Genomic DNA, 25,020 nt, shown 5'->3' on the forward strand with positions numbered 1-25,020 from the left:
AAAGCAGCAGCCTCGATTTTCCAGCTCAGGGGCAGAGCTTCTCACGGATTTCTGGACGCAGCAATCCACATCTATCTGAGCTCTCTCCGGTCCCCAAGGAGAGAGGACGTGGGTCCACTTTGCAGGGCGGACCTGGCATTGATCCCTCTTCTGCTTTGCTCGGAGCCTACCAAAACGTGGCTTCCCCTGCACGGCACCTAAACTCCATCCATCAGAATCATATGATAACTCTCCCCTGCCCTTGATGGGGGAGAACCACACTCCTCTGATCCAGCCACGCTATGGTCCACTATGCTGCATATTTGTCTCAAGTGGTCTCCTGGTCAGGGACCAGGACAAGGATCGTGGCCAACCACTTATGTGGGTCACTTATTTACCAGGCAACCCTGCTTATTAGTTTTTAGCAAAGGAGGCAGGGGACCACACAAGCCTTTCGGGTAGAGAGAGTAGAAGTAGCATGGGGTGAGGTCGGCCCTGGGAAGGACTGGCAGCAGGGAAATTTGCTAAGATGCTACGGAAGTATCCGCCGAAGGATAAGGGAAGAAGAAGAGAGGAACTGAGGCTGGAGGTTGGAGAGAGGCAGGACCACAGGACCATCAGTGCCCGGACGTAAGAGTGAAGGAAAAGATGGAGAGCCAGATGAGGGCAGGTTCCCCAGAGATAAGGTGTTCGAGGTCCCTAACTGGGAAGGAAGGCAGGCAAGTGGAGAGGCAGGCCTGGGGGATGAGAAGGTCAAGCGCGCAACATGCATGCGCGTCCTAAAGGCAGCATTCCAGACTGGCGACTAGAGCTATAAATGGGGGAGCCCCAGGCACACAGATGGAAAGAAAAAACACGCAAGAGACAGCTTCCCTCAGAGGAAGGTCAGCAGAAGCCAGTGGGGTCGCCTTGTCTATCTCTCCCCCACCTAGAAGTCTAAGCGACCCTCCGGTTTTCTCCGGGGCTCCTTCCACCCTCCCCAACTGTATTAACTTTGCCCCCAGACCAGCTGCACACTCACATATCCTACACTCACAGAAGGGCTGGGCCCCAAGATGGAAACTGGGTTAAACGCAACTCCCTCCCTCTCCAGAGACCCCTGCAGACAAGGAGTCATTTCGTTCTACAGGATCCACCCCAGTGTTACGATTCCCGTTGCTTCTGTAGGGCATCCTTTCTCATCACAGACCTGCAGCATCTTTTGTTGGGACCACGTCCGTAACTCTCCTCTCTCCCCCTAGAAATCGGTTTCCCACCAGCTGAAATCCACGGCAGAGAACCAAGGCTGAGCCTGGGCCAGCCCACCTCTCTGACTCTGTCATCCACTGTGCCCCTCCATCCATGCCGTGGCCTCTGTGCTCCCACGTCCCGGTGACCAGAACCCCTCGGGAACCCCGGGTAGTCTCCAAACCCAGTTCAAGCCTCTCGGCCCCTCTCAGCTGCAGGCTCCTCTTTGTAGGTCTCTGCGGGTCCCTCAGAGTATCTGAGAGAGGGGTTTTCACTCCCAGGGTCCTCACTGGGCCAAGCTGGAGCCTGTGGCTAGGAGCCCCCATGCTGGCTGGGAGCCTGGCAGTCAGGGAGAAAGCCCCGAGCATCTAACGCCTCCGCGTGGCTTCAGACGAGGCCACGGGCTGGCAGTGGACAGACAGGCCAGCGCTCAGTTGTGCAGACTCCTGCCCCTTTCCAGACCCTTCAAGTGTATCATCCTTACGCTGACGGGAGACTCGGAAGCTGTTTCTGTCCACAGGGTAATACCTTAAATTTAAGAACATTAAATAAACGGAAAACCTCCTCCCTTCTCTCTCCCCTCCCTTGTGCCCTCGGTCGCATGTGCCCTGGAGAGCCTGCCTGCGTGGCCACGACCCATTGCCCGCGACCCTCATTTCCCTGGATTCCTCTGGAAGGAAGTCAAGGGTCCCACATACGCTGGCATCGTAAATCCACGCCTACCGAACCAGGGCAGCCGTCACACAGCTCTGGCCCCTGCTGCTGGTCACAGCTCTCCCTGACATATTACGACGTGGACCTTCACGCCCCACTGAGGAGAGCCGGGCCTTTCAGACAGGCTGAGAGGAGCTGAGAGGTTGGCTCCCTGGAGCCTGCCCGGCGCCCTCTGGGGGACCCAGGCACACGCCCTTCACTTCCAGAGAGCCAGGTAACGGCATAGAGCCAAAGAACGCTAGTGCTACCCCTGATCCTGCCAACGACAATATTTCCAAGGGGGAATCAGATAAGAATGTTCCAGAGCCAACAAGAACATACCCTTCCCTTGATTTCACTTCGTAAACTTCTCCACACCGAAGTCCTGAGCGCACCACACGGGGAAACGTATTTCGGTGGCCCCCAGCAGGTGAGGTTCCCCACCCCGTTATCCATGAGTGTTTTCAGGGCCCCGATCCCCGAAAGCCATAAACTCCCATGAACCGCCCCCCCCCCCCCCCCCCCCGCCAAAGAAAAAAGGAGAGTCTACATTACCTGGTTGAGCAAAAATTTAACTTGTAACGTGTAAATAAAGATTGCCTGCAAGAGAAGAAGAAACGAATGTTAACATCTTGGCCTTGCCATGTAGCAAGGAGCTGGGAGCCGTGGCTTGGCTGCCCTCTGCTCCCCTGTGGACCCGCAGAGGCATGCCGTCTCAGAAGGGGACAGGGACAGGGGGTGGGAGCCGAGGTGTCTAGGGCCAGGGCGTTCCAAACATCTCTTATGGATGAACAGCATCCAAGGGACTCCAGGGCCTGGGAGAGCAGTTTCCTTGGGAGTATGACAAGGAGCCTTCTGGGGGACAGTGGGGCTGTAAAGGAGGCCCCTGGGCAAACTCTGGGGGGGGCACCCCTTTTATAGACCAAGTTAACAGTCCTATTTGGTGGCATAACTAAATAATACGGAACTTTATCTTTTTTTAACGTTTTCAGAAATTTATTTTGAGAGAGCGTGCACACGTGTACATGGGGGAGGGGCAGAGAAAGAACGGGAAAGAGAGACCCCCCCCCCCCCAGCAGGCCCTGCACTGTCAGCACAAAACCTGACTCGGGGCTCAATCCCACAAACCATGAGCTCGTGAGCCGAGCAGAAACCAAGGGTTGGGTGCTTAACCAACCAAGCCACCCAGACACCCCGAGAACATTAAACTTTAAAGGCTTCGGGGTAACTTAAAAGCCACAATGCCAACCGTGACGGCAGACGGCTACTTTTAAGGGCTGAATTTCGGCCATCCAAATTCGTATGTTGAAGACGTAACCCCCAACGTGGCTGTATTTGGGGAGTCTTTAAAGAGGTGATTACGTGAACATGAGGCCGTTAGCGTGAGCTCTAACCCAACAGGACTGAGGTCCTTCTAAGAAGACAAGAGACGCCGCGGCTGCACCCACACAGGGGGACGGCCGCGAGAAGAGGCAGCCAAGCAGGAGGTGGTCTGCAAGCCAAGGAGAGGCCTCCAAGGGTATCGACCCTACGACACCTTGATCTCGGACTCTGCAGCTTCCAGTAGTGTGAGAAAACGTTGAAGCCATCTAGTCTGCGGCGTGTTGTCAGGGCAGTGCAAGCAAACCCACGCAGCCCCGCCGTCCCAACGGAGTAAAATAGTTTTCATTGTTCACGGACCGCGAGCTTCTGTGTCAGACGTGAACATACACTTAGGGTTGTGTGTGATCACACCCAGCAAGGGAAAAAAAAGAAAATCTAAAGGTTCAGAGTGAGGCCCTAAGGAGTTCTGACATGGGAAAGAATTTACCCTTATCTAAAAGAAGAAAAAAGAAAAAAAAAAAAAGGCTGAACTCCTTTCCGCGGAGGATATCCTGGAGACCCCTCCAGCGGCGGAAGTTCAAGACAGTGGTTCACTGAACTCGCCTCGGTCCCGGGGTCTCTCAAGGGACACACGTTTGTGTCTTTTACAGGCATAATTAAAACCCCACTTCTTACAGGAGCCAGCGTCACACGTGTGAATCACAGGCCAACCACGCATTGGGCCCACAGGTAGCTCAGGTGCCTTCCACCAGTAAACCCCAAGAAGGGGACCTCATGGGGTGCTTGGGTGGCTCAGTCAGTTAAGCATCCGACTCTTCACGTCGGCTCAGGTCGTGGGACTGAGCCCTGAGTCGGGCTCCGCGCTGACAGCACGGAACCTGCTTGGGATCCCCTCTCTCTCCTCTCTGCCCCTTCCCCACTCGTTGTGGCTCGCTCACTCTCTCTCAAAATAAAATAAACTTAAAAAAAAAAAAAAAAAGAAGGGGACCTTGTAACCCTTGAAAACTTACAGGCAGGGCAGGAATGAAGATCATGACATAGTCCTGGGTAAGCCTGTACAATGAAAAGCAAAAGAAGGCCACAGAGGTCTCTGTGAGGGAAGGGTGGGTAGGAGAAGCTAACAAAAACCATCTTTCCCATTCTTGGCTCTTTCTAAATTAATGGGCTTCGACTGCTGGAGCAAATGCGAAAATGAGAGACACCTAGACCTTGTCCTCTTAAAACTGCCTCTCTTGGTCCTTCCGAATCTTTAGGTCTAGGAAAGGGTTTTTCAACCTCGGCACTACGGCCAGATAGATAATTCCCCACCGTGGAACGAACCTGTGCATCGGAAGATGTTTCGCGATGTCTCTGCAGAGCCCCAGGAACCAGTTCTGATCCCCGGAAATGCCTCCCAACATGGCTAAACGCCCCCTAGGTTCACCACCGTGGGTCTGGCACAAGGACTTATTTTAAAGGTCTTGATTAACTCGACCAGCAGGTGGCAAACACATCAGCCCGTGAGAATCCTCGAGGGGAACTCTCAAAGACACCGATGCCCTTGCCACAACGCAGGCCAATTCAAACGGAACGCCGACGGGGGAGGGGGACCGGGCATGGGCCGGTTTTAAAGGCACCCAGGTGATTTCAGTATCAACCAGGGTCAAGAATCACAAAACCGTGAACAAATGCCCTAAACTCCTATCTCAAGCGGAGGATGTTTGCAAACCTTATTTCAGTATAAACAATGTACCCTGAAGTCACCCAAATAAGGAAGGGTCTAGGCCTTGCTTGCCAGGTATGAAAAGCACTACATAATGCCGGCCTTTGTAATTCCCAGAGGCTGAACCTGGAGAGGGCTGTTTTTCTGCCAAGATGGACCCAATCCCCACCCCCACCCCATGGCATGGGCCCGTCTTACCTGGACACGGCTGGGTCCTGCCTGAAGAGATGCAGGATGTTCTGGGTGTTGATGAAGAGTGCCCAGCAGGGGAAGCAGGAGAGAAGCAGCACCAAGGTGCCCCTCTGCAGGATGACCCCCACATGCTTCAAGTTCTGGCTCCCATACGTCTAGATGCACACGGTCCAAACAAACCCATGAGTACAGAAATGACACCCCTTATACCCCCCCAAAGGCCTTCAATCATGACTTTGCCACGCTCTTTACGTTAGTGGTTCTCAGACTTGACTACCCATTAGCATCACCTGGAGAACTTTTTTTTTTTCGATTTCCTTAAAAAAATTTTTTTTAATGCTCATTTTTTGAGAGAGAGAGAGACAGAGAGAGACAGAGCACGAGCAAGGGAGGGGCAGAAAGAGAGGGAGACACAGAATCTGAAGCAGGCTGCAGGCTCTGAGCTGTCAGCACAGAGCCTGACGCGGAGCTCGAACCCACGAACCGTGAGATCATGACCTGAGCCGAAGTCGGACGCTTAAACGACTCAGCCATCTAGGTGCCCAGAGTATGCGACTTTTAATCCCAGGGTGGTGAGTTCAAGCCCCACATTGGGTATAGTATTTACTTAATTAAAAAAAAAAAAAAAAAAAAGGGAGCGCCTGGGTGGCTCAGTCAGTTAAGTGTCCTACTTTGGCCCAGATCATGATCTCGCGGTTTATGGGTTCGAGCCCTGCATCAGGCTCTCTGCTGACAACTCAGAGCCTGGAGCCTGCTTCAGATTCTGTGTCTCCCTCTCTCTCTGCCCCTCCCTCGTTCGCACTCTGTCTCTCTCAAAAACAAATAAACATTATTAAAAAGAAAGTAGCACACTCCATGGGGCCAGCCAGGCACCCCACCTGGAGAACATTTTTAAAACACTGACACCAGGGTCCCACTAAAGATAGTCTACATTTAGGGGCGTCTGGGTGGCTCAGTCGGTTGAGTGTCTGACTCTTAGTTTCCGCTCAGATTGTGGGCTCATGGTTCGTGAGTTTAGGCCCCAGCTGGGGCTCTGTGCTGACTGTGCATGGACTGTTTGGCATTCTCTCTCTCTCTCTCTCTCTCTCTCTCTCTGCCCCTCCTGCTCTATCTCAAATAAAGAAATCAACTTTAAAGAAAAAAAGAGTCTGGATTTAACAGGTCCAGGGTGGGACCCAGATATCAGTCATTGCTGTTTATTTATTTTTGAGAGAGCACAGTGGAGAGGCGCAGGGAGAGGGGACAGAGGATCTGAAGTGGGTGGTGCACGGACAGTGGCGGGCCGAATGTGGGGTTTGAACTCCCGAACCGCGAGATCATGACCTGAGCTGACGTCGGATGCTCAACTGACTGAGCCACCCAAGTGCCCCACATCAATCACTTTTAAAAGTTCTCCATGTGATTCTTTTTTTTTCCTTTTTTTTAATGTTTGTTTATTTTTGAGAGAACAGAGTATGAGCGGGGGAGGGACAGAGAGAGAGGGAGACATAGAATCTGAAGGAAGCTCCAGGCCTTGAGCTGTCAGCACAGAGCCTGACGCGGGGAGACTTGAACTCAGGGACCGCAAGATCATGGCTTGAGCCAAAGATGCTTAACCGACTGAGCCACCCGGGCGCCCCTCTCCGTGTGATTCTAAAGGCCAGTCAGGGTTGCATCAGCTGGAAACCAACCTACTAGACATGCAGTATCTCGGGCCCTGCCCCCCACCTGCCGAAACAGGGTCAGTGCGCAAAGAAGCCAGCTCCTACGGGCCTACAGAAGCCAAAAACTCTGTGCCATCTCTCCCTGGGACGTGTTCAGTGACATCTGTACGGGAGCCTGAAGCTAGCTAGAGAGAGAATAGTTACCACCATGGGACTTGGCAGAGAGCAGGTCAGATGTGGCCCTCTGCCCCTCCCCCACCCCAGACCCGCTCGCTCAGCAGTTACCAGGATGCCACCAGGCTGCTCTGGCAAGCCCCGCTGGTAGCTCAGAAGGACGCTCAAGTCTGAGACCCACGGGGACCGTGCCAGACTCAATGATGCGGGAAGTCATAAAAGGGACTCGTACAAAATGTCCCATGTGGTCAAAAGGCAACGTAAGGTGGCCGTGCACAAGCCTGCGAGACACCCAGCCACGCTTCAAAGAAAGCAGGCACCGGGAAGTGGAACTTGACGGCTGGCCAGACGTCACAGGGCTGGCCGTCAGCAAGTCCCTCCCCGCCCCGCCGCGGCCCTCCCTTCCTGCCGCTGGGGACCTTCTGGCTATGCTCCAGAGAAGATGTTCAGGGTCACCGTGAGAGTCACCTGGGACTTCCGTTTACCTGGGAGATGAGGGTGTCACAAGCAGAAGATAAGCCAAAGCCCACCGAGATTCCAGTGACGTTGATCATCTGCCAAGAAACGCAAGGAGACGGGAAGGCATATTCTCTGTCTGCTCTGATCAGAGGAAGCCTCAAGCGTCCAACAACCCTCACCAGTCGGCCTACTCAGCCCCATTCTCCGCCCGGAGACCCTGCACAAGTCCACTGGCCCCACTTTAATTAAAGGACGCGCACGAGTTGAGAGAGAGGAAATGTCTCGGCCAGAGATCACTAGAAAGCCTTTTGCTTTCTTAAGTCCCAGGCGTTTGGCTTCCTGACTTCAGAGGAACGTGAATCCTTCTCAACGGCAACGTAATGGGGGGGGGGGGGCAGTTCTGGGTGAGTCCCCCTGCTCAAGGCCAAGTACAGCCTGTTACAATATCCCAAAGGGTTCTGAGGGCTCAGAATCAAGGCCCCGAAGCCAAGGCCAGAGGGCTTCCACGTGTATTTGTCTTGACCTGGGTCAGCAACTAAACCCCAGGGTCCCTGGAGCTTTGGGGAGCCCAGGGCAGCACCCCCAACACCAGGGAGTGGCGTCACAGGACGTCTGGAACCTGTTACCTCTACCTGAGTCTGCGGGGAGGTTACAAAGACAACAGCCCCAAACTGGACTCAGCCTAGAAGGACCAGCTTGCTTGCTTTCTCTTTCTGAAGTGTTTATTTTTGAGAGACAGAGAGAGAGTGAGCATAAGCATGAGCAGGGGAGGGACAGAGAGACAGAGAAACATAGGATCCAAAGCTGTACTGATGGAAGCAAGCCTGAGGCAGGGCTCGAACTCACAAACTGTGAGATCATGACCTGAGCCTAGGTCAGACAATCAACCAACCAAGCCCCTCAGGCGCCCCGAAGGACCGCTTTCTTGTGCTTGCTTGGCTAAAGAGATTTTGCCAGAGGCTTGCCAGGTGCTGTTTGTTCCTCCCGGATTTCCAAACATTAAAACCACAAAGGGATAATTAAGCCTGGGGGTTTCTCACATTGTTCCCCGAATGCAAGACAACCCGTATATACCCAAGACCCGGTTCAGAGTAGTCTTGCCCAGTTCCGAGGTAGCAAACACCAGTGGCTAAGTAAGGTGGACGTGTGCCTTAGCAGAGAGCACCAAGGGGGAATTGGGGAGGCTGAACAGGAGCACACAAGCCACCAAATCCACCTTCCTAGAGACACCTCGCTGGCCAAACCAAACAAGTTGGCAGGGTCGTTTGGCCAGACATAGCCACTTAGCCCCTGGCAGAGGTCAATGACAGCTCTCTTTGGTTTCGGGGACTCCTATCCAGGATACAGGGAGGATTTGGGGTTCCTCCCAATTTCAGGTTTGGACACTAGGATCCAGGATTCCATCTTCCACTTCTGTGTCAGGGAGATGAAAGTCAAGGCGGAGGTGGGGGGTGTCACAATTTCTCCTGATGAAGTCAGACTTCACCCCCCCCTTTAGGATTCCCTTCTCCCAGATGTGGGACCAAGAACAGAAGGCCAGAGCGCCACGGATTACAAATTCACTGATGTGGGAGGCGGAATAAGGGCCCTCCAAAGATGTCCCATCCCAACCCCCGGAACCCCGGGAAAACATGAGGTTACGTGGCAAAGGAGAATTATAGCTGCAGAGGAAAAATGGTTACCGCCCTCGCCAACACTGTGTCTTCAGCCCAGTGAAACCCCTTGGCGACTTCTGACCTCCAGCAGCATAAGACGATATGCTGTGTTGTTTTAGGCCATTAAATAGCGACACCTCGTAACAGCAGCAAGAGGGAACTCAGACAGACGGCTTTCAGAAACGTGTGTTGGCAAGTCCCCTACGTACCGCAATCGCGAGGGTGACGGCGTCCAGTTCCAGCTTCCCCAGGTGGCCACAGAACACGGAGCTCACGAAACTGATCAGAAACACCATCAACTGGGCCAAGAACTGGGAAGAGACAGAAAAGGAGTTGCGGGTGAGTGTCCCAACTGTCACAGCCGAAGGAGGGTGTGAGGGCTGGGGGCCGGGGGCCGGGGCGCCCCCACCCTCTGCAAATCAACGCCAGTAACGGAATCTGGCTGGTATGGGCCTCTGCCAACTTTCACAGGCCAACACGCAACTATCAGGTAGGCTTCCAGAAGGATGGTAAAAAGTTCATCTGCGACCGCTACCAGAATCACATTTTTAAAACGTTTTTTAATTGTTTATTTTTGAGAGAGAGACAGAGTGAGAGCAGGGGAAGGGCAGAGAGAGAGAGAGAGAGAGAGAGACAGAATCCGAAGCAGGCTCCAGCTTCTGAGCTGTCAGCACAGAGTCCCATGCGGGCTCAAACTCACGAACCATGAGATCGTGACCTGAGTGGAAGTCCAACCCTTGGAGCCAGCCAGGCGCCCCCAGAATCACATTTTTGAGAACTTTCTAGCTTTTTAAATTGATTTTTCACTGCAGAGTCTCAGGCCGCACGTCACATGTGTACATTCTCTGAAGTTGTCAGAGGCTGCCTTCTGGGATAACCCCCCTGTTCTCCCAAATTCCTAGTGAACTGGAGAGAATGCCGCCTTCAATCAATTCCACAGGCAGGAACACCTAAGGCAGACACGAGGTTATCCTGCTGGAAGGTCAGCGGGCTCTGGAATCTTGGGGAGAGACATCCCCAATCTGCCAAGCATGTTTAATTCTTGAATCCTATGAAGGCTCAGAAAGGAGGGCAAATTCAACTTCTGGAACAATGAGCCATCATTCCAGGAACTACCATGACTGGCTCCCCAAGGCTGCAGCTGCATATTTGGACACTTACCTTATCTCCTTAGGTTAATATTTTTTTTCTTTCTTTTTTCTCCTTAGGTTAATTTAAAGCCACCTCCCAGGGCGCCTGGATGGCTCAGTTGGTTAAACCTCTGATTTCCACTCAGGTCGTGATCTCGCGGTTCACGAGTTCGAGCCCTGTGTCGAGCTCTGTGCTGACAGCTCAGAGCCTGGAGGCTGCTTTGGATTCTGTGTCTCCCCCGGTCTCTCCCGCTCCCCCACTCTCTCTCTCTCTCTCAAAAGTAAAGTAAAAATAGGGGCGCCTGGGTGGCGCAGTCGGTTAAGCGTCCGACTTCAGCCAGGTCACGATCTCGCGGTCCGTGAGTTCGAGCCCCGCGTCAGGCTCTGGGCTGATGGCTCAGAGCCTGGAGCCTGTTTCCGATTCTGTGTCTCCCTCTCTCTCTGCCCCTCCCCCGTTCATGCTCTGTCTCTCTCTGTCCCAAAAATAAATAAACGTTGAAAAAAAAAATTTAAAAAAAAAAAAAAAGTAAAGTAAAAATAAAATTAAAAAACACCTCCCACCCTCACCTGCCAGAGCAGTGGAGTACCTCTCGGGAAAGCCCTTCTTTCCCAGGAGGCTTATGTGCTCTCACCCCCACTCTCTGGGAGACAGAACAGAGGCCTAAGGATTGACAGCTGCTGCTGGGGTCTCCCCAAGGGCCCCTTTCCAAGCTGATAGGACACAGAGGAGCTTGTGCTGGTCCCATCGGCAAAGGGAAAGGGACTCCTCCTGCTCAGACCTCAGACATGGTTCCATCTTTCTTGGACCCCCAAGTGACACAGCTTCTCATCTGACAGGACCTTCTGCTATGGAGCAGAAGGGATGCTTTCAAAACGTATTGCAGAAGTTAAGCCAAAAACCAAAGAGCAGGCAGAGGACAACGAGAAGCTGGGGGCAGGGGTGAAAATAAAAAAGGTTGGCATAGAAACCCAATATTATAGAACCCAAGCCTAGAGCCAAGGTACCCCCCATAGGCCTGTGCCAGTGGGACGGCCCAGGATCTGGGCCTCGTAACCATCCTTACAGATGTTCTCTGTGGTTCCGTCCAGGGGACCTTGCTGTCTCTTCGACTGTGAATTTATGTAACTTTAAAGATCATGGGATCCTTTTTTTTTTTTTTTTTTTTTTAAGTAAACTCAGTATCACACTCACTAACTTCTCAGCCTCCGTGCATGTAAACAGTGGCAAATGGCTGTATCACAGAATCTGTTTTCCTCTTTTCCACGGAACGTTATTTCTACGACACAGTGCCCAGTCCCCCCACAGGCTACATGTGAGCTGTTTTCCGTGGCTTCACGTAAAAACGTGCTCAGTCTCATCTATCATCAGGCCTCTGGACCACTTTCCCAATTCTGCTCTAACTAATCATGCTACACAGAACGCCTTTTGTAGTTGGGCAGGGAATGGGCATTTTTGTAGGGCAAGTGTCCCGTCCACCAGCGGGAATAGTTATGTTTCTTAGATGAAAAGGCCAGGAAGTCTAGCTGAGTTCAGCTAACCCATGTGAGATGCAGTGTTGAGCCCACTGAACACTTGCTGGGGTCATGGCAGTAACATGGGGTTCAGGTCGCCCAACACAGCAGCCTTTTGTGACCCTCAGTCCCAGGAGGATCCTGGCTCCAGGGTTGATGTTTGTTAACCGCGTAACATTTATATCCTGGTTTCAAGCCCTTTGGGTGAGCTCTTGACCATGGCTGTGGTCCCTACACAAAGGATCACCTGAGGGGGGTGCCTGGGTGGCTCAGTGGGTTAAGGGTCCAACTCTTGATTTCGGCTCAGGTCATGATCTCATGGTTGTTAGTTCAAGCCCCACATTGGGCTCTGTGCTGACAGAGTAGAGCCTGCTTGGGATCCTCTCTCTCTGTCTCTCTCTCTCTCTCTCTCTCGCCCCCTTCCCTGGGCTCACTCTCTCTCCCTCAAAATAAATACATTCAACAAAAATTTTTAAAAAATTAAAGGATCACCTGGGGATATTGATCAGAAAGCTAACACCCGGCCCCTAGTTTAAGAGACTGATTCTGGACATCAGCGGGGCTGTGAGATCTGCGTTTCGACACCCCAACGCCCACCCCATGCACACCCAGTCAAGACGTGCTGGTCAAGGACAAGATCCTCCCAAATTGTCCCATCACACGGCATGTTGCTGTGCCTGGGGAATTAACCAATTCCGGACACAGGTTTGGTCCCCGGGGCACCTCAGGGGCCGCTGTCTCCAAGACAGCATGACTGGCAATGGCTACATGTAGTCAAATGCACAATAGAAATGGCCAAACTGGGGGCGCCTGGGTGGCTCAGTCAGTTACACGTCCGACTTCAACTCAGGTCATGATCTCACGGTTCATGAGTTCGAACCCCACGTAGGGCTCTGCACTGACAGCTCAGAGCCTGGAGCCTGCTTCGGATTCTGTGTCTCCCTCTCTCTCTGCCCCTCCCCTGCTCACATTGTCTCTCTCTCTCTCTCAAAACTAAATAAACATTAAAAAAAAAAAAAAAAAAGGAAATGCCCAAACTAGTGGGTGGGGGGTGGCTAAACAGTGATGGGTACTAAGGAGGGCACTTGTTGGGATGAACGCCGGGTGTTACATGTAAGTGATGAATCACTAAATTTTACTCCTGAAGCCATTATCCCGCTATATGTTAACTTGGGTTTAAATAAAAATTGATTTAATTTAATTAATTTAAAAAAAAAAAAAGTGGCATCTGTTTCTTCCTGCCACGGAGGCCCTGCTCATTTTTCGGCCAGACAGCAACAAACAGAACTCTTGCTATGTGGCCGCTTTGGAAGGGTGCTCTCCAGGGCCAGATGCCGGGGAGGCAATGGGTGTGAGCCTGTCCAGTGTGCCATACGAGACAGTTCTAGAAGGCCCTGGTCTTACCCCACCCCCCCATGGATGCCTGAAAGCTTACTCCTGTAGCGAGAGGCCAGCACTGGAAGGAGCCTGCGCGGTCGTTGGCTACGGCCTCTTCTTTGACACCCGAGGAAATCCAGGCAGGCAGGCTGAGCCACCAGCCCCAAGTCACACAGCTGGTTAGTAACAGGTAGGACCCAAGTCACTGGACTCCCAGATGGTCAACTGGGGTCAACATCTTTGGAGCATCGAGTACACGCCAAGCACTAGGGAGACGGACGGAAGTAACATGAACACCATCCGTTCCATTCCTACACCAATGGAACCCGCCGCGTAGCACAGAAAGATGTTCATCGTGGAATAACACTGCCAGTGACACGTGACTGGTGCTACAAAGGAGGCAGGAGCTCCAAAAGCACAGCCTGGGAGTCCGAGAAGGTTCTGGGAGAAATGAAGTTCAGCTGAAACCTGAATGGTGAAGGTGGGCGGTCTGGTCTGTCTGGGGAGAACGTTCCAGGCAGAGGAAACACCCGAGTGGCAGGAGGGTGTGGGGTCTGAGGCAAGGCTGGGGCACTGAAAGGAGGCTGGGTGAAGGACCAGTGGGAGACTGAAACGAGAGACTGGAGGGCCTCACGGAGACCAACGAAGGAAGGGGACAAGCTCACACAGCACATCTGAAGAGGAGTTTGGTGGCTCCAAGTGGAGCAGTGGGGCCAACCTAAGAGGGAGACACAAGCTGGAGGCAGTAGCGGCCCAGACCTGGAGTGCGGAGGAGGGGAGGTGAGCAGGTGCATCTGGGGGAGAGACAGCTAGGCCTGGGTGAGGGAGGGGACAATGGAGGAGGGTCCTGGACCACTCCCTTCCCCTCATGCCCATCACCCTTTGAGATGCCTCCCACTCTTTTAGACCTTCATCAGCCAAGCCTAGATTGTCTTCTGCCTTCTGGAAGCTTGCTCCTGCCGAATCTTACATGCGTCACTAAGTACTGCCCGCTGATTATTTCCCCACTGCCTATAGGATAAAAATCAAACCATCAGCCTGCAGGTCTGGTGTCTCTCCCGACTGCCATCCAGCCTGTCTGTCCAGACGCCCCTCACCGTGCGGGGCTTGCTCTGTCGTTCTGCCCTGCAGCCCTAGAAGGTTCTCCAGCTCCCTCTCAGGTATTCCTTTCTCCACACAGATGGGAACAAGCTCCCTCAGTTTGGGTCCAGGCGATTCCCCCTTCTTTTCCACCCTCGGCAATGCTGCGCACAGCCCATGCTCCTAGAGAGCAGGCAATCCCTCCTTGGGATTATTTTTCAGGACTCTGACTCAGCCTGGCAGTGAAGATAAAATGCTAATAACAAAGACAAAGCAGAAAAGCCCAAGGCTAGGTAGTTTCAACCACCGCCTCCCTCACAAATACGTTTTCTGCAGAATAAATGGAACATGCACCGATATGTTTTCTGATATGCACCTTGTTCCCTTGCATTAGGCATATTCTCTCCTTACAGGCCTCATCTGAAGTTCATTCGGAGTGGAAGAGAAGTCAGTCCTAATACCTGGGCCCCGATACTATCTTGGATCCATGTTAATATGAGAGGCTGGAAGGGAGGCAGTCAATGGGAGAGACAAAATCACAAAGAGGAGATTCAGACCAGGCATCCTACCTAATTGATGGTGGAGCCTTAGTATGGGACACTGAGTGTGGAAAGAGACTAAATGAGTGACAGCACTGTATGACCTCTTTGGGTAAAGCAGTCACATACAAACCCCCACCGGAAGGACTGGAAGGAAATTCCCAAATTGCCTGGGTGGGGAAGTTTCAGAGTGTTTTTGTTACCTTCTTTGTCCTGGTTTTCTACTTTTGTCTATTAAGTAATATACATTGGGTAAAGCAGTCAGGTACAAACCCCCACCCAAAGGGCTGGAAGGAAATTCCCAAATTGCCTGGGTGGGGAAGTTTCAGAGTGTTTTTGTTAGCTTCTTTGTCCTGGTTTTCTGTTTTTGTCTATAAGTAATATACATTGTATCGGTAATTAACACAGTCATATACATACAAACACACAGGGGTTCCAACAAACACAAAGGGCCTAACAGGTCAACAACTCAGGCTAGTGCTGATCCCTAGAGACCGGGAAGGTCCCCCTACATCAAGGGAGACCAGGTTACAATGGGGACCAGAGAGACGAAGGGCTGGTCCTGGGAGAGGCTAGGTCTCAGCAAGCCACCTTGTGGTGTTGTATTATTAGAGCAATAACAGCCTTATAGAAGCCTTTTCTCACAGCAAGCCTGACAGCACATTGAGCCAAAGCCCAGATTTCTATCCTTATTTTAGGGATGAATAAACAAAAGCTAGAAGAGGTTCAGGAACTACTCAAATTCACATAGTCGTTTCCCAACCTGCCTTCTGAGATCAAAGCAGGGAATAGCCCCCCAGATACAGAGATTCCAAACCACGCATTCTCTCTCTCCATTCTGCAAGAAGAGGTTCACAAACACCTTCCTGCTAGATAGAATTTGATTTCACGGCTTTATCCCTGGCATTACTCTTGCCCCCAGGCACACCACAGCAGGTATCATGAGATCCCTCAACCAGTGATGTCACCACGCCAGGAAGTGCCACGTGACCGCCTTAGCCGGTGCAGGTGCAGAACTCCTACCAAGTGGCCAAAAGCTTATTCCCGCCTTGAAACCCCACTGGTTCTTCTTGTCCAATGAAATGACTCTTACTCCGTTCACTTGAAAACCACCCAAACTGTCAGGAGAACAGGGCTGGGATTATATTTTTCTGTGGTTCCTGTGGCTTTCAAAACCCACATTACTTTTAAATAGGCAACGCAGAAGCCCTAACCTTATAATGATAAGAAAAAAACCTCAGCCCCACAGAGAACCACATTAAAAACTTTCTACGTCTTTAACACACAATAACGGGGGAGGAGAGTGAGAGACACGAGGCCTCTGGTTTCCTCGTGCAGAGGGTGACAGAATAATCCCGAAGGGTCCGGAGATCTAAATCCAAGAGAGGCGGGCAATTCACCTTCCTCCTCCCTGCCTCGAGACCATTTAGCTACCTGAAATCCCCACTCGACAGCTAGTTTTCAAGCCAACCACATTCCCCGAACGTTCTGCGGTTCGGGAACCGGCTTGCTTCGCTGGAATCCTCCCCTAGCGAAGGCACCCGTGGAGCGCCTTTAGGCCAGCAGGTCCCGGTTCCTTCGGGGGCCCGCTGCGCCACCTGTGCCCGGCGGGTCGGCCCCCGGGACGGTGCAGAGCGCGACCCGGGACGCACGCGGAGGCACCGGGACGCGCGCCCGCGCGGCTCTGGGCACCGAGTCCCCGGGCGCCCGCGCGTCTGCCGCCAGTTCGCTCTGACCCCCTCCGTCCCCCTAGGTCACCCGGGGCGACACGCGTGCCGGGCCCCCGACCCGCCGGGCCCAGCCTCCGACGGAGGCTACCTTACTCACCGCGGGGCCCGCCAGAATCAGGAGCGCCCGCAGCTCCTCTCGGAAGCCGGGAAGAAGCTGGCAGCGCGGCCCACGACGCTCGGGGGTGGCCCCCTGGCCGCTCGGCTCGGACACCTCGATAGCCTCCATGCGCCCAGAGTTCTGCGTCCGGAGAGCGTGGAGATGGCCTCCTGGAGGGCGCAGTGCCGCCCCCACTCCAGTCCCCGCCCCAGACCTCCCGCCGCGCGCCGGGAGCCCGCCCGCAGCCCGGGGCCCCGCCGTGCGCGCCCCCTGCCCGGACGCGACGTTGGGCGCCTCCCTCGCACCCCTGCACCGCTGTGGACGCGACTCCTACCGGGAAGGCAGCGTTTGCAAAAGCTCTGGAAACACCCAGAAAGCGTTCGGGGGGCTGGGCCCTCCGAGCCGCGGACGCCAGGGCTCGCCCCGGCCCTGCGCCTGCCCCGGGGGTTTCAGGTTCTGAAACGTGCGGCCAGGAAGGACCTCGCGTCCTCGCTCCGGGACGGGGCTCGCGGCCAGCCAGGGGCGCGGGCCGGGCACACGCCCGCCCTGGCGGGCACCTGGGCTTTGGTGGCCCCCGCTCTGCGGAGTGCGCCCAGCACCCTCTTTTGAGGCTGGGTTTGGAATTGACGTACTCCCTTTCCCCCCACCAACTGTGTTACAGAACTTAGAATCTACCAGAATAGAGCGACAAGCCCACATTTCCCAAACAGAACGATTCCCGTTCGGCCGGGCTTCTTGGGTATTTATCCTGAATCAGCCTGAAGTGGGAGAACCAGAACCTTTTCGTCCACAAAGGAGGATTTGAGGGACACCTGCCGCGTGGTCCGCGGGAGAGCAGAGCAACTTGCTTGCCTCCTAGACCCTCCGTTGCCTCCTCTGTAAACTCGGAATAGTTTCTCCACCGCTGGTTCTGGTGAGGAGGAAATGAGGTTGTGTCGGTGAACGACAAGCCTTCAGCCTGGTACACGATCCTTGCCCCGCAGACGTTAGTTACCAAGATAGGGTGATTTCTGTAATAGTGGGAATTCCTTCTCTTGCAGAAGCGATCCAACTTAAGCAAAGAAAGTGGAAAGCATAAAGTTTGGGGCTCCCCACGCCAGGAAGTTTGGATGCAGGGATTTTAAATCAAGATCTTTAGTGTTCTCCCTGTCCCCCATCTCTCCTCCCCTTCCCTCGTCTTCCCACCGGTTTTGATTCTCTCCTTGGTTTCATTTTTTTCTACATAGGCAGCCTCTCTTTTCCTGTGCTGGGCAGAGCTGCCTCTGGCAACCCTCACCCCTTTCTTTCCCACCCTGTAAACCAGATAATAAGGCCCTCTCTCTTCTAGCTCCAAACAAACAGACAAAAACCAGAGAGAAAACTTGAGTGGTCAGATGGAGGTTTCTTGCCCACTTTTGGGAAAATCATCCCGGGGAAGGAAAAGAGGGTCTGATGTTTGCCTAGACCTGGACCATGCGCTCAGGCCTGTCTCCAAAGGGTTGGGCTCTGTGATTGGTAATAGTCTCACCAGAATTACATGCAGGAAAGTGGAGGAGGAGGTGAGGGTCCCAATAGACAAAAACCCTAGGATATACGCTGACTCAATCACGGCCATTCTTTACTAGTATTCCGGAGTCTTGGCCAATATAACCAGAGGTGGAACGGAAGTGTGATATATATGTGTGTGTATATAGATTTATATATATATATAGAGAGAGAGAGGCCAAAGCATTACAATTGCAGTTACAATTACACACGATCCAAATTAAGCAAATGGGAAAGAAAGCCAATAGAATTCATAAGGGGATTTAACAAAGTTGCTACGGACAAGTTCTTCAACAGATAATTCCGGTCCTTTACATTAGTAATACCATATATGAATACACTGGAGGCAGAAATCGCTTTCACAACAGCAACAAAGCCTCCTTGTGATGGGAAGCATCATTTCTCACTCCCTAAGGGGGCTGTGCCCAGTGACTTCCTTCCAAAGGGCACAGTCTGCAACAGTGGGGGTGGGGTGGGGGATTCGTCACTTTAAAGTGGAGAAAACTGGCAACGCTCCCTCAACCAGATGATCGAGGTCACTATCAAAATCATACCGATAGCATGCACCTGTCTGAGTTCTGTATGGCTGCTGTGACAGGTTACCACAACCTTGATGGCTTGAAACCACAGAAGGTCATTCTTTCATAGTTCTGGAGGCAGGATGTCTCCAATCAAGGACTTAGCAGGATTGGTTCCCTCTTGGGGGCTCAGAGGGGAAATCTGTTCCATGCTTCTCTCCTAGCTCCTGGTGGCTGCCTGCAGTCCGTGGTATTCCTTCTTTTGTGGCCACATAATCCCAATCTCTGTCTCCGCCACCACTTGGCATTCTCCCTGGGCGTCTACCTCTGTGTCCCTGTTTATATAAGGACACCACTCATTCTTTGTTTTTTTTAATTGTTTAATTTTTATTTTTTTTATTGTTTATTTTTGAGAGAGACAGACAGCGTGAGTGGGGGAGGGCAGAGAGAGAGAGAGGGAGACGCAGAATCCGAAGCAGGCTCCAGGCTCTGAGCTGTCAGCACAGAGCCCGACGCAGGGCTCGAACCCACGAACCGTGAGATCGTGACCAGAGCCGAAGTCAGATGCCTACCCAACTGAGCCACCCAGGCACCCCTATTTTATTTCTTTTTTAATGTTCATTTATTTTGTGTGTGAGAGAGGTGGGGGGAGGGGAAGAGAGAGGGAGAGAGAGAGAATCCCAAGTAGGCTCAGTACTGTCAGCCCAGAGCCCTACGTGGGGCTCTGTCTCACAAACCGTGAGATCGTGACCTGAGCCAAAATCAAGAGTCAGATGCTTAACCGACTGAGCCAACCAGCTGCCCCCCAAAACAAATACCTTTCTGAAAAAGGAAAGCAATGGGGAAGAAAAGTAGATCTTGTCAATTGATAATTAGTTTAAAACAACACACAGTTACGTTAAGACTAGATACCTTGATCAAGGAAACGGTGGTCAGCCGAGACATGGACCTCATCCATAGGCCTTCTCTTACACCAGAAAGTCCCATTTGGCCATTGGTGTCAATACATAAGCAAAGGATTACTTCAAGAATGGTTGTGGGAAAGCATGCTTGACTTGGACAGTGCTGGGATCTTGACTGACATGCCATGATATCCGCAGATTTATTCAGAAAGATTGTATCTCAAGATACTGAGACTTCCCGGTCAATCATATCCCTGCTTCAATTCATGTCTGATTCCCCTAGATGAGTAATGCATTGACTTTGCTGATGATGTTTGGAAAATTGTCATTACTATGTTCCTCTGTGGCTCCCGCTAAGAGATTTTTAGAAGGCACATATTGAAGTTACTTTTGTCTGCTTTTTCCCCCCAGTGTTCACTGAAGTAATCACATTTTCTTTTCTTTGCGGATTTCAATGTGAAGTTCATCATAGCTTCCCTGATGTGTAACCATCACTGATTCCTGGAATAAATTCCCCTTGATTATGGTATAGTATCAGTGGTCTATGGTGGTGAATTTATTACTAGTGTTTCATTCAGGATTTTTATATCTGTGCACTCTTTTGTATATGTTTTCCCTGTCTTTGCCCAAGTTAGTTATCACACCATTTATAACCTCGTAGAATCAATTGTGAAGCTTTCTGTTTTTACACTTTGTAATTATTAGAATATCATCAGAATCACCTGTTCTTTGGGGGCGCCTGAGTGGCTCAGTCTGTTAAGCATCCGACTCTTGGTTTGGGCTCAGGTCATGATTTCACGGTTTGCGAGTTCAAGCCCCGCATCGGGCTCTGCGCTGACAGCATGGAGCCTGCTCGGGATTCTCTGCCTCCCTCTCTCTCTTCCCCTCTCCTCCGCCACACGTGTAAATAGACTTAAAAAAAGAAGAAAGAATTATCTGTTCTTTGAAGGTTTGACGGCATTCATCTAGAAGACTGGCTGATGCCTTTTTTTTTTTTTTAGGAGCTATATTTAGTTTGAAAATAAGAAGAAAAAAGGGGAAAGTTTCTGTTTCTTCTGAGGTTGCTGGTCTATTCAGATTTTCTACCTCTTCTTGAATCGATTTTGGCCAATGATAAATGTTTATAGGTTGTGGTTGTAACACATGGCCACAGATTTACTTGGCTTGAAACAAGAAAATGTAGCCAGGGCCCAAGGGCGATGAGCACCTGACTCTAGGGGGTCACAACTGGACCCTGTTCGGCCACGCACCACTGACAAAATCCAAAGGCAGAGACGAGTGGAGGTGACACGAGGGGGGCGCCTGGGTGGCGCAGTCGGTTGAGCGTCCGACTTCAGCCAGGTCACGATCTCGCGGTCCGTAAGTTCGAGCCCCGCGTGGGGCTATGGGCTGATGGCTCAGAGCCTGGAGCCTGTTTCCGATTCTGTGTCTCCCTCTCTCTCTGCCCCTCCCCCGTTCATGCTCTGTCTCTCTCTGTCCCAAAAATAAATAAACTTTAAAAAAAAAAAAAAAGTTAGTATTTTACCGAGGTCACAAGTCTGAAATGGGTTTTGTGGGGATAAGATCACGATGTGAGCAGGGCTGCGATCCTGCTGGGGGTTCTGGGGGGGGGGGAGTCCATTTTCTCACCTTTTCCAGCATCTAAAGGCTGCCTTGGCTCGTGGCTCCTTCCTCCATCTTCGAAGTCCATGGCTCTAACCTCCGCTTCATCGTATCTCCTTGTTCTGACTTTGACCCACTTGCTCTCCTCTTGTAGGGACCTTGGAGGTTATACTGGGCCTACTTGATAATATTTGCATGCACGGTCCTTAAAAGAATCACATCTGCAAAGTCCCTTTGCCACGCAAAAGGGAACGCTCAGAGGTTCTGGGGGTTAGTGTATAGACGTCGTTGGGGGGCCATTATTCTGCATACCGCACTCACTGGGTTCTGAGCATGTGCCTGGCTTTCCGGTATTCTTTATTCTGAAGAACTCTTCATTATAGAGTGGGTGATTTCTCAAGTAGCCGCTTTTTTAGAAAAGCTATGCAATATATATTTTATGGACCCTTGCTTGCCACCTTATTTATCTTCTGTTCACACATTAGAGATACCCCATTGCTTCTAGCATAGTGTGTTACAGACGAAAAGTCCAAAGCCACTCTGATTCTTCTTATTATGGGGAACACTGCGGTGGTCGTTGTGGCTAATTTTCCAATATTCTTTTCACTCCAAATGATTCCTCTTAGCCAGTCCTGCTAATCTCATTTCCCTTGTCAGGGCTCTGTGTCGGAATGGAGACACATATCCCAGTTCTACCCGTGACACATGACAGAATCTGATGGAATTTCCGGGAAAGATCTCCTTGTCTCTAAGAAAGAGTCATAGAAGGAAGAGGCCCTTGTTTTCCCCTTCGAGTGTTGCTATATCTACGCGTGATGCCTAGAAGTCCAGCCACCGGCCCAGGGATGAAGCCAATACTGGAAAAGAGTAGAGCCAAAAGAGTCACAGATGTGAAAGACTCCGAGAGAGAGAGAGAGACAGAGAGACAGAGAGACAGAGAGAGACAGAGAATGAGCTACAGAGAGATTATAAATAGACCATTGTGAAAGGTAAGTTACCATCATTCACAAGATAGGGAAAAGCTTTTTTAAAATTGCAATGCTGTGGGGCGCCTGGGTGGCTCAGTCGGTTAGGCGGCCGACTTCGGCTCAGGTCATGATCTCATGGTCTGTGAGTTCAAGCCCCGCGTCGGGCTCTGTGCTGACGGCTCGGAGCCTGGAGCCTGTTTCGGATTCTGTGTCTCCCTCTCTCTGACCCTCCCCCATTCATGCTCTGTCTCTGTCTCAAAAATAAATAAACGTTAAAAAAAAAATTAAAAAAAAAATTAAATTGCAATGTTGTGGGGCATCTGGGTGGCTCAGTCGGTTAAGCATCCGACTTCGGCTCAGGTCGTGATCTCATGGTCCGTGAGTTCCAGCCCTGCGTCGGGCTCTGTGCTGACAGCTCGGAGCCTGCTTCCGATTCTGCGTCTCCCTCTCTCTCTGCCCTCCCCCACTCATGCTCTGTCTCTCTCTGTCTCAAAAATAAATAAACGTTAAAAAAAAATTTTTAATTGTGGTGTTGTGCTTTATAATAAGAAATATATACTGTGTTTGGTGTTCATCCCGTTTCTGGCCCAGAGCCCCTAACACCATTGGAATTCCCTAAGTGATAGGAGAAATCGAGAAGTCTCTAAGTGATAGGAGAAATCGAGAAGTCTTTTTTTGGTGACTTTTGGACCCCACCTAAGGGTGAGAGCTGTTTGCCACTTGAGCCAACTATGTGATTAGAGGCTTTTGGTTTTACCCCCAACCTACAAGGAGGGAGAGGGGGTTGGAGGTCGAGTTCGACTGCCAATGGCTAATGATTTAATCAATCGTGCCTATTTAATGAAGCCTCCATCAAGACCCCAAAGGGGATGGGGTTCAGAGAGCTGCTGGGTCGGTGACCAGGTGGCTATTCGGAGACAGTGGCCCTTGGAGAACATGGAAGCTCCCCGCTCTTTCCCACACCCCTTGCCCTGTGTGTCTCCTCCATCTGGCTGTTCTGGAGCTCTATCCCTTCAACCTAATAAACCGGTAATCTAAGTAAGTCAACTGTTTCTCTGCGTTCTGTGAGCCGCTCTAGCAAATTAGTTTTTTAGGGTAGGGGTCACAGGAATTGGAATTGGAATTGGAATTGACTTGAACTGGAGGATTAGGGACACCCTGCCAGTGTCCGAGAATTCTTTGGTGGGTGGGGAACCACCCCCAACACACACACACACACACACACACACACACACACATTGGAATTGGGTGCAGAATGCTTCTTATAAACGTACACACACTGTTTAGTCACTTCACCCACAGGTCAACAAGTAAAACACAGAACTTCAACACTAACCGGCTGGTTGAGCTGCAGCTGCTATAGGGCTCCTCTCCGTTCCAGGGAGGGAAAATAACCACTTTTCCTCTTAAGTGATTTGAGCTCGTGCTGGTGTGTGCCCACAAACACATAACGGGGCTTCCCGGGAGGTATCGGAATCCCCAAGGTAAATGAAGAAATAACCTAAAGATCCGAATTCCTGTTGGCTCCCATCTGACGAGGCTCTCCAAATGGTCCGACCGTGTATCTCCCCCACTCCCTGCCATGGAGGCGTAAGTAGCTGTATACAGGTCAGAACCAGACCCAAACCAGACTTGGCCAAGAATCAGACATAACCCGGGACAGAAACAGAGCCAGAAGACACATAGAAGACACGGGGTCAGGGGCCCCTGGGTAGCTCAGTCGGTTAAGCTTCTGACTTCAGCTCAGGTCATGATCTCGCGGTTCGTGAGTTCAAGCCCCGCGTCGGGCTCTGTGCTGACAGCTGGGAGCCTGGAGCCTGCTTTGGAGTCTGTTGTCTCCCTCTCTCTCTGCCCCTCCCCCACTAGCCCTCTGTGTCAAAAATAAATAAACATTAAAAAATTTTTTTAAATAAATAAGACACAGGGTCAGTGAGAGCCAAGCTTTATTGCTTCATGAGATTCTCGCTGGGCTGGGCTGGGCTGGCACCAGCCATCCTTCGTGTAGAAGCAACAGGCTAGAGCAACGGAACCTTGAACAAGGCAGAAGGGCCCGTAGGGACCCCCGAGCTGAACGCAAACGGGCTCATTTAAGTGACCCCCTTCGAAATAGCCACAGGCCCTCACTGACCAATCACAACCGGGCAGTGGGTAAGATTAACCGAAAAGGGAAAATTCCAAGTTCCCATGCTCCCTCACCCCACCCTGTAACTATAGCCCCTCACTACCGTGGTGTGGCAGGTGGTCTCTCCTTTGCTGTCCTGCCGCTGCTCTCTTGCAGTGTATTCAGTAAACTCCCATCTCTCTTGTTCTGCCTTGGGTGAATTCTTCCACTGCGGGCACCACAGGCCCCCACCCAATCGGGACGCCCCACGCTCCAAAGGGCAGTTTTCTTGGGTCTGGTGGTAAGCACTCCCAGTGTTTCAGTGGTGACCAGAAGACCCAGAAACACACGCATTTTCAAGTTTATCTATTTATTTATCGAGAGAGAGAAAAAAACACAAGCGGGGGAGGGGCAGAGAGAGGGAGAGAGAATCCCAAGCCCGATGCGGGGCTCAAACTCACAAACTGTGATACCGTGTCCCGAGGCAAAAGTCTGACGCTTAACCGGCCGAGCCACCCAGGTGGCCCGGAAACCGATGCATTTTAGACAAGAGAAGGAGGTTAAACTGCAGAACTGTTCCCACGTCAGACTTCAGAGATGGATTGTCAAATAAGGAAACACTACAGGTATTTAAAGAGGAAACAAATAAAGTCAAGATCTCCAAGGCTACCAAGTCTGTCCGTGACGCTAAGTCAATGAATAAATAAATTTCACATGAAAATCATATCCATAAAGTTGGTGACACGTCTTCAGACGTCGGCATTACAAAAGTCGAGGGGCAGGATTTTAGGTCAGGAAGTATACAACTTAGAGGACTCAGGTCTCCCTGATCTGGGGAATCCAAGTGTTTGGTTTCTGATTTGCTCCTACCTACAAGATGTCCCGGATGCACT

The 25,020-nt window shown here is 51.7% G+C and overlaps 1 protein-coding gene across 3 annotated transcripts in view; it reads right to left on the reverse strand.

Annotated features, from left to right (window-relative positions):
- LOC123603087 (multidrug and toxin extrusion protein 1-like) overlaps positions 1–16,669 on the reverse strand; it is a 38,400-nt gene extending 21,731 nt beyond the window's left edge. For 2 of the 3 annotated variants that reach the window (XM_045487545.1, XM_045487547.1), the window contains exons 1-6: positions 16,513–16,669; positions 9,257–9,358; positions 7,419–7,487; positions 5,123–5,271; positions 4,233–4,275; positions 2,455–2,499 (exon numbers count right to left, since the gene is read on the reverse strand). In XM_045487545.1, the coding sequence (XP_045343501.1) occupies positions 2,455–2,499; positions 4,233–4,275; positions 5,123–5,271; positions 7,419–7,487; positions 9,257–9,358; positions 16,513–16,641 (537 nt within the window). In that variant the 5' untranslated portion in view covers positions 16,642–16,669. The remainder of the gene's footprint in view (positions 1–2,454; positions 2,500–4,232; positions 4,276–5,122; positions 5,272–7,418; positions 7,488–9,256; positions 9,359–16,512) is intronic. The other variant, XM_045487544.1, reaches the window with a different exon arrangement.
- Between the last annotated feature and the right edge of the window lie 8,351 nt (positions 16,670–25,020).

The sequence above is a fragment of the Leopardus geoffroyi genome, chromosome E1 (genome assembly GCF_018350155.1).
Source record: "Leopardus geoffroyi isolate Oge1 chromosome E1, O.geoffroyi_Oge1_pat1.0, whole genome shotgun sequence".
Taxonomy (NCBI): domain Eukaryota; kingdom Metazoa; phylum Chordata; class Mammalia; order Carnivora; family Felidae; genus Leopardus; species Leopardus geoffroyi.